Below are 9,766 nucleotides of genomic sequence, written 5' to 3' on the forward strand. Positions count from 1 at the left end.
CATGTAAAGAGAGGTAACAATCTCGTGCAACACATTCCTTGCTTTGTCGACGGGTCACCCAAATTAAAAGGAATAACCAGCGCCAAACCGATGTCCAACACATTGGTACCATACCATACACTTTTTTGTGTTTAACCTCATATGCAGTGGATAACACAGCTTTTGGATCGCTTGGACTACCCTCTCTACATATTTCCTTACTTTTTAAGAAGTTTGTTAGGGATAATTTTTTCAAACGGAAGGAGTAGTACAGTAAATAATAAAGATAAAGATAATATTTAAGACGTGTCGCAAACTCGCAATATTGTGTTAAATGACGTCAAGATGTTAAACTAACTTCCTTCCTCAATCCAAAATTAAATATTTCAATCTTGATCAAAACCCTAAACTTTTGCCCCAAATCAAAGATCCGGAGCTTTAAACCATTTCCTTATCTGAGTTTTTAATCAAGATTAAGAAGAATACAAAATCAGTTACCATATCTGCACACAGAGCCACAAAAGCTTTAGATATAGGATAAGGGCTTATTTTCCACAAATATTTATTTTATTTTATTCCTAACTATTAAATTGGCACCAAATAATTTATAATTTTATCCATACCTTTATCTTCTACACACCTTCCAACCTTCTGTTAAACCTCATTTATTCATTTTTCTTGATCAACAATATAAACTGTTTTATTAAAAAAATATATAATTTTTTAGCAAAGTATGGAAGCCAATCAGAGAATTGCAAGAATTGCAGCTCATCTTCACCCCACAAATCTCCAGGTTTTCATTTCTTCCCTAATTTCATAAATTCATACTCTGTAATCCTTATTATTCTATTAAATTTTTGTTATTTGGTTTATTGTTCTCGTAAGTAAACTAGTTGTTACTGATCACGTGACCCTAAAGGCTTGTAATCTGTTACAGTTTAATCAAGAGGTTTGGATGTGTTTATGTGGTAGGATGGTGCTTAATTGCATTACTAAATTTGAATCTTAATATTGGGTAGTGATTAATTTTAATGAAGTTCAAAATGTACAACATGGTTTGTAAATTGCAAGTTTGCAACTGATCAAAAAAATTGAATCTTTACTTATGGGTTCCTCCAATTTCATAATTTTTGATTGGCTGATGGTGTTCTACTGTGCAATTATGTATTATAAAACTTAAATCTTAATAATGGGTAGTGCTAAATTTGAATAAAGTTTCAAACTTTACCTCATACTTCATGATTCCACATCTAAAGATGCAAGTCTGAGAGAGTTTGTTGGTGAAAACTGTATTTGTAACTTGATATATGTATTGGGTAGTAGTATGTAACATCAATACATCAGTTCTTTTCGAGGTTTGTGATGAAAGATATACTAGGTTTTCTCAAATTTCTTGTTTTTTATTCCTGTAAAATTGTTTTTGTTGTGAAGATGGAGGGAGGTTCGGTCTTGGAACGGGCTAATTGCAGAGCAAAAGGAGGTGCACCCGGGTTCAAAGTTGCAATATTGGGTGCTGCTGGTGGTATTGGTCAACCATTAGCTATGCTAATGAAGATGAACCCATTGGTTTCAGTTCTTCATCTTTATGATGTTGTTAATGCCCCTGGTGTGACTGCTGACATCAGCCACATGGATACCGGTGCCGTGGTAACTTTTTTTATACTATCCGTCACAATCCATTTCAAATGTATATTTCATATTCAAATTATCAAATATTTAGTTACTAATTTACTAAAATTTGTGTTGTTACTGTTTACTTTATTAGGTTAGAGGTTTTTTAGGGCAACCACAGCTTGATGCTGCACTAACAGGAATGGATCTTGTGATTATACCTGCTGGTGTTCCAAGAAAACCCGGAATGACACGTGACGATCTTTTCAAGATTAACGCCGGAATCGTTAAAACGCTTTGTGAAGGAATTGCAAGATCTTGCCCTAATGCAATTGTTAACTTAATTAGTAATCCTGTTAACTCAACTGTTCCAATTGCTGCTGAAGTCTTTAAAAAAGCTGGTACTTATGATCCCAAACGGCTTCTTGGTGTCACTATGCTCGATGTTGTTCGAGCCAATACTTTCGTGGTACGTAATCAATTGTGTTTGTATTCACAAGTTTTTGTTATTAACATTGTTTTGTAATTTAGAGATTTTTTTGATTGGTTTATTGAATGAATTGAATTAGGCTGAAGTTTTGGGGCTTGATCCAAGAGAAGTTAGTGTACCAGTGGTAGGAGGACATGCTGGAGTTACTATTTTGCCCTTACTTTCACAGGTATGGTAAGAGCTTGATTTGGGTTTTTTTAAAAATATGAATTTGATACTCGCGATTATTTTGACTTTTTAGGTCAAACCTCCGTGTTCGTTCACAAAAGAAGAAACGGAATACTTAACAAAGCGCATTCAAGATGGTGGAACTGAAGTTGTTCAGGTAAACCATATCGGCCTTCCTTGGCAAAATGGGCGGGTTGGGTAACTGGTCAAAACGGGCCACTCCAAGTTGACCCAACACATTTTCGTCCAAAACATTCTCATATGTTATAATTAGTTAGTGTTATATATGATTAAAAAATGGGTATATTTAAACCCGTTTGTCTTCTTTCCTTTTAAACTAATCTTTTTCCTTATACACTATGTGACCTCTTGCAAACAAAACGTCGATATTGAGTAAAAGATTCGGCCTCCTTGGTAACTTCAACAGTCAAAACCTCCTCCGTTTTCCCTGTTTGAAACAAAATGTAATCCGAATACTAATTTGTTAGTGAATGGGTCGAAATTACCTTCTCTAGTTGTCTTTCTCTGCAATTGATATGTAGGTTGATTATATAACATAAGTAACCAATTTCAGGCGAAAGCTGGGGCTGGTTCTGCAACACTATCAATGGTGACTCACATAATTCTTATTTCATTTTAATCGGTAGCACATAGTTTCAAAGCCCGTGAAAATATAATAGAGGAATTGTTAATTTGCACAGGCATATGCAGCAGTAAAGTTTGCCGATTGCTGTCTTCGTGGCTTAAGAGGAGATGCTGGTATTGTTGAGTGTGCTTATGTAGCTTCTCAGGTACAAATTACGACCTCCTTAACGCGTTTTATTCAAAATTTAATACTCATACTATAACTTGCAAGTTGTAAGTGACACATTCAACCCAAACCCAGGTTGATCCCTTACCTAATACAATATGTTCATCTTGCCACCTGTGGTGGATATAGTCAAGGTTGTAAAAACCGTGATTCAAGGACGAGTCAGTCGGGACCTTGGAGGGACGAGTCTGGCGTTGACCAACATTGACTTTTAGTAATAAACAAATTAAACTTATATACCTTACACATAAATATATCAAACATAAAACATAAGTATTTCAAACATAGATATGTGACGCAAAATCTAGTTTAAAAAAAAATATAAATTCTTTACCTAACTTTGATTTGACCGACTCAGACCCGACTAAGCCCGACTTTGACCAACTTTTTAAGGCGTTTTTCAGCGAGATGGGACGGGTTAATCCCCGTTCTGACACGTTGGCCAACTCTGCCGACTTCTACAACAGTGGATATAGATCATACATAGTTATCCGTTTTAGAGGATCAGTGTTGAGGAAGTGCTTGTAAAATGTGGTTAACAGGTAACAGAACTACCTTTCTTTGCGACCCAAGTGAAACTAGGTCGTGGTGGTGCGGAAGAAGTACTTCAACTTGGACCTTTGAATGAGTATGAAAGGTAACCAACTTATGAACACACAAAAATAGCTTGTTTTGTGATTTGTAGTTTTTGAAATAAAAGATTTATATTTAATTTATGTTACATAAACAGGGCTGGATTGGAAGAAGCAAAAAAAGAGTTGGCAACTAGCATTGAAAAGGGAGTTACTTTCATTAGAAAATGAAGGGCTGTAAGGTTGAGGTGGTATACAAATGTTGATTATATTATCATGTCTTTGTTTATTACTTCATGTGTCTATTAAGCACCAATCTTATTTTTTATACTTATACTTACTATAGCTGTATCTGGATACCTACCTATATTATATAATATATGCTAATCTATTTACTCACATTTTGTTATATAAAGGTTTAGGTTTATTAGATCCCCAAGTATTTTCAAGTTTCAAGCACACTATTAAGAGAATTTTAAATGCATGTATGGCGTTAGGATAATGATTAATCGTCTGTTGTGGCACTGAACTGACTTGAATGTGAACTACGATTTAGATCAAGTCCTATCGAAATCGGATTTCCTTTTCGTGTCATATGTGCTTTTTCCTTTTATCCCCTTTTTGAGTCCCGGTCCAATATTATATAACAGCCATTGACCCATTACATTGCATGATTAATGTTAAACTCAACACGTAACCAATGATATCTAAAGTCATAACGGTCATCTTAAAATCGTCAACCTGAAGATGTGAGTATGATTTAAGAATCAGGGGATCTTAACTGGTGAATAGGTGATCAAAATTGTGTTTCTTTAATTTTTTGGGCAGTCATTTTTTACTTTGTTCAAAAGATTTTTCTTTTCAGTTTTCAATCTTGTAAGGAAAAAAATGTTAAATGTGAAGATTAATAAATAAATATTTTAAAGATAATATAATGACGTAGAACCAATGGTAGAGAGTAAGACTATGGTGATCAGATTTGATTGGTTCTCGTGGCTTGTAAGTGCAGAATAATAAATTGAGTGTTTATACTGTCTAACGACTAACGACCATGACAGTTTCGGTAATATACGCGGGAATGACACACCTGTACTGTAGCTTACCCTCTTAAATTTGATTATTTCTTTTTGAAGGAAAAAAAAAAAAACTAGTAATATAGAAAAGGGATTGGATGATTAACAAGGTACAAATCAAATAATCCGACATCAAATATCTAGTCTAATAACAAATAGCACACAAATGATAACTAACAAACTAGATCAAACAAACACCTAAGGACCAACATAGTGAGTAAATAGTAAACATGTCAGTTAAAACCAACAAGGCTAACATCTCTAACACAAAATTCGGAATCAATTAAACAATTCTCGACAAAAAGTCAAGCCATCGAGAGCACGTCAAAAGCCGCTAAACCAGAGAATAGAGAACACTCGATCGCCACAAACATCACGAGCCGCCATGAAAGTGATCCCGTCGGCAATAAATTTAATACCACCCCCATCTCTGAAACCAAATCTCTATCAGGGAGATCGTAGCATTGTTCAAACTTGAAGGCAACCACAAAAGAAGAAGGAACCCAACGAGAAACCCACGACAACAAGCAAAGCCAAAACCTCGACCAAGCTCACCAATCACCACCTCCCTCGGCCCCCGTTAACAGCGGATAGCCACCACCAACAAGGTGGTGGACCACCCGACTAGCTAACAGAGGTCAAAATCCTCACAACAAACCAACATCAAGCCACTGTAGGTGGTACCACCATCTGGCCGCCTACGTTGGCTACCACCAGCAAGTAGACGTGTCAAGACTCGGGGATGTGTAGCCACCGCAAGACCACAGTAGTCGGTGGCCCCCATAAACAGGGTTGTGCACCACCAGCCACCACCATTAAAGGTAGCCCATTTGCTGAAAAAAGCTAGCCCATCAAACAAGAAAAAGAGCTAGGTTAGAGAAGTGGAATTAAACAACCTTAAACAACCCTTACCACAAGAATGGTGGTAGCAGGTGTTTAAGGACGCCAAAGACCACCCCACCTTGTCTAAATAATGAGAAAAAAGATGTCAGACGAATATTAAAACATAGAAAGAAAAAGATAAGAAAGCAGAAAGAAGATGAACTCGACGTATGGAGAATAAACGAACATTGTCTATCATAGCTCCGACAAGACATGGACAGGAGACGGAAAAATGAGACATATGGAGAAAATAAGAAGAAGAGAAAACGAGGGATGGGAAACAAAATGACTGAGAAAGAAAGAGAACGGGGGAGCCCCCGGACCACTGGCAAAGGCGGGCGGCCAAAGGAGATTTGTTGAGATATAGGGTTTTATGAACAAAAGTGGAAGAGAATACGAAGAAAGGCGAGAAAAGTTTTAAAAAGTATTATTAATTAAGGAAGTTAATATTTGTCACGGTGAAACTTTCACTACTTTTGTTGAACTCCAATAATGGAATTATTTTTGATATCTTACATAGTCGAATTTGGAGTCTTCAATTATTTTAATGATTCATTTTGTTTTAATTTTAATTTGGTAGTTTTCGGTATAAGGTCGTCTTTAGTAAAATTAGTTGTTACCTAGTAGCTGCATTTGTTGACTTTTTAAATTGTATAGGTGTTTCATCGAGTAGTTGAAATTGTTAAAATAAGAGTAAACTGGAAAAAAAAAAAAATTATGAGTTTTTTCTCAAAAGCTAATTTTTGAAATTTTTTCATGTCTAAAACTGTTCTTTTAATTAAACAAATTTTTTTATTAGATAATAGTTCTTTCAGATAAAAGTTCTTAAAAACCTCTATACCAAACACTCGAATAAAAAAGTGCTATTCAAATAATTAATTGCACAATCACTAATCAGTCACCGCCACCAATCAGAGAATTACTCCGTATAACTTATGTGATCCAATGAGAAATCCGCCTCTAATTATTGTTGGAACCTAAGTTGACTGGTGCAGTATTATATTTCCACTCTCTTATATAATAAATAATAATAAATAATAAATAAATATAATTTAATATAATATAATATAATATACGGGGTAAAGTATAAAAGTACAATAATTTGTGTTTTTAACGGCACGATAAAATTATTATTATGTTTTTAAATGATGATAAATATACTTGGACACACAGAATCGGAATCGCCTTAAACCATTATTCCAAGAGGATTAGTTGGGATCCCGGATCTCCAAATTTTAATAAATAAATATATAGATAGATTTTAGTATATAAAATAAAAGATACTCTTGGTAACACAGTAGATAAAGATATAGTAACAGATACGAAATATCAAATTTAATAGAAGGTACAATATATTTTGTTAAATAATTTCAAGTTGTTAATAACATGAGTATAAAGCTTTTCGGAAGAAAAAATAATAATAACATGAGTATTAAAAAAAAAAAAAAGTTATCTAACCATCCAATTAAGTAACAGCTTAACCCACTTTTTTATACTTATACATATACTATTTGAATACTTATGTGTATTTTTATCGTTGGGATTGAGTTATTCGAATAGTCATAAGTTGTACATTTTATCTACTCAACTATAGTTTCTATTAAAATTAAAATCCTATAATGATGATGTCATTATTAGGCTAATTTTTTTATTAAAAAAATCAAAAAACAAAAGAAAAAAATCTAAGCATGGTGGGTGATGCCGTTAATTTAAATAATTTGAATTAAAATTAAATCTTATTAATAATTTTGAATTAAAATTAAATCTTATTAATTAATTATTATTATTATTAAATCTTTTTAATAAATATTAGTATTAAGTAAATTCAAATTATTTAATTAATTATTTTGAATTGAGTACGAGAAGGTATATAAAAGCTAGTCAGAATGAAACAAATTCTAAATTTATATTTTAATTTACACTTTTAAAATAAAATGACAACCAATATTATCTTTTATGATTGAATGTGGATTGTTTAATATGCATTTTAGGTGTTTGATGAAATATTCAGCTGACAAGTTTTTTAGTCGGACTATGTAGTTCCACGGGTCATTAATCTAAATGACTTTAGCATTTACGTTCACTTAATACCTAAAACATATCATTAAACTGTTTCGTTTAAACAAACATGTGGTTCCACGGGTCATTTCACTAGTAATATATCTTATCTTATCTATAAATAAAATAAAAATATTAATAATCTGAATACATGTGTTATGAAAATTTGTACGTCATTAATAAAAGGAAAATGTCATAATACATGTATACGTTATGATTTATGATTGCATGAAAGAGAATTTCGTCATGTCTTAATTCTTAAAAACTAGTAAGAGGCTATAGTTTTCATATCATATAGACTATCATATACTACTAATAAGGAGTTATAAAGTTATATAATCATAATTATTGGCTGACGTGATGAAAACAATTGATTAACAAACTTTAAAATATACGACTCGTGGTTTGTTCGTTCTGATTTTGTTAACAAGATACGTGAGACATGGGATACTGTTAATGTGTGATGACCCGAAAATTTCCGATCAAATTTAAACTTAATCCTTAAATGATTTAATGTTTCCGACACGATAAGCAAGGTCTGATAAGTTAAACCTCAAATCTTTTGAACTGTGTTCATGTATTCATTTAAACTAGACCAAATTTCGACGATTCACAAACGGTAGTATCTAAAAGATATGTGTGTGTGTGTATATATATATATATATATATATATATATATATATATATATATATATATATATTATAACTTGAAAACGTTAACAAAGTATTAAGTGTATAATACTTTACATTAAACGTATTTGTCTCAATATATGTTTTATATGTTATCGAAGGAATTAAAAGATATTATCAAACGATTGAAGTAGAAGATATTTTGATAGCATCTAACAATCACATATATATTGCGATTGATGCGGGTCTCAATTGTAAGGTCCACCTTGATTTAAGAAATCTTTCCTTTTTGACTGTATTTGAATTAAATATATTGCAACGTGTATATAAAAAGTGTTATATATATATATATATATATATATATATATATATATATATATATATATATATATATATATATATATATATATATATATTAAGGTTTGAAATTATTTTTGTAAACAATAGTAACACCCGTTTATTTTTCCGATTGATAAATAAATATTATATACAAATTTATATTTTCTAAACGAAAATATATATTTTACAATATGATAATGTATAGAATTGAATTAGATATAAAATGTTTCGATATTATTAAATATATTTTAATAAATAACGAGGAGTTGATTTACAGAAGCAAATAACCAAAACACTTAATTGATTAAGCTACAATTCGAGTGATATAGTTTGTCAATGATTAAGTTCAATTTTTGATAAAGGTACACGTCGCGTAACGAAAAGTACTAGTTTTCTAAGCGTACGAAAATGCGTTCGAGAAACCGGAACCGGGACATAAGTCAAGTGACAACGTACGAGTCATCGGAACAAAAATTACTAGTCAACTATACACGTGAATTTAATATAATATATAATTACGGTGATTGTCTATATGTAGAAATCATCAGATGTCGAAAACTTTGGATTTAAATATTCATTTATGGTGTGTCTTTTCAAAAGAATGCAATGTTTACAAAACGTATCATATAGAGGTCAAATATCTCGCAATGAAATCGATGAATGACGTATTCATCTATATGGATTTGGACGGATCGTCACAGTTGGTATCAGAGCGTTGGTCCTAGCGAACCAGGTCTTGCATGAGTGTGTCTAACTGATAGTTGTTAGGATGCATTAGTAAGTCTGGACTTCGACCGTGTCTGCGTGTCAAAAGTTTTGCTTATCATTTCTTGTCGGAAATTACCTGCTTATCATTCTTAAGTCTAGACACGTTTGCCTGCAGTTATTGCATGAATAGTGTATAGATAAAATTAATATCTTAGCGTATCTGCTAATTCATATCTTAGCGTATCTGTTACTGTAAACTTTTCCCGACGTCTTCCGAAAATTCCTCCGTGATTTATGGAATTTTGGTATTATATATACATATGTAAATTATGTATTAAAGAGTACCAATCTAAATTCTATAATCTATTTCATATCAAAAATCGTCTCCCTAATTATACAAGATGGATCCCGTATCTAGTTCAAATTCCTTAAACTCCGACAGCTA

At 32.3% G+C, this 9,766-nt stretch overlaps 1 protein-coding gene across 1 annotated transcript; it reads left to right on the forward strand.

Annotated features, from left to right (window-relative positions):
- Positions 1-426: 426 nt before the first annotated feature.
- On the forward strand, positions 427-4,030 carry LOC139898118 (malate dehydrogenase, glyoxysomal-like). Its single transcript, XM_071880828.1, has 9 exons — positions 427-772; positions 1,411-1,626; positions 1,745-2,059; positions 2,160-2,249; positions 2,322-2,405; positions 2,823-2,858; positions 2,950-3,039; positions 3,602-3,696; positions 3,790-4,030. The coding sequence occupies exons 1-9, from the start codon at positions 713-715 to the stop codon at positions 3,860-3,862; spliced, it is 1,059 nt and encodes a 352-aa protein (XP_071736929.1). The 5' UTR covers positions 427-712; the 3' UTR covers positions 3,863-4,030.
- Positions 4,031-9,766: the final 5,736 nt, after the last annotated feature.

The sequence above is a fragment of the Rutidosis leptorrhynchoides genome, chromosome 3, assembly GCF_046630445.1.
Source record: "Rutidosis leptorrhynchoides isolate AG116_Rl617_1_P2 chromosome 3, CSIRO_AGI_Rlap_v1, whole genome shotgun sequence".
NCBI classification, from domain to species: Eukaryota; Viridiplantae; Streptophyta; class Magnoliopsida; order Asterales; family Asteraceae; genus Rutidosis; species Rutidosis leptorrhynchoides.

Coding starts and splice junctions, on each gene's coding strand:
- LOC139898118 (XM_071880828.1), top strand. CDS start 713: ATGGAAGCCAATCAGAGAATTGCAAGAATTGCAGCTCATCTTCACCCC. Junction 773..1,410: donor TTCACCCCACAAATCTCCAG/GTTTTCATTTCT, acceptor TTTGTTGTGAAG/ATGGAGGGAGGTTCGGTCTT. Junction 2,250..2,321: donor TTTTGCCCTTACTTTCACAG/GTATGGTAAGAG, acceptor TTGACTTTTTAG/GTCAAACCTCCGTGTTCGTT.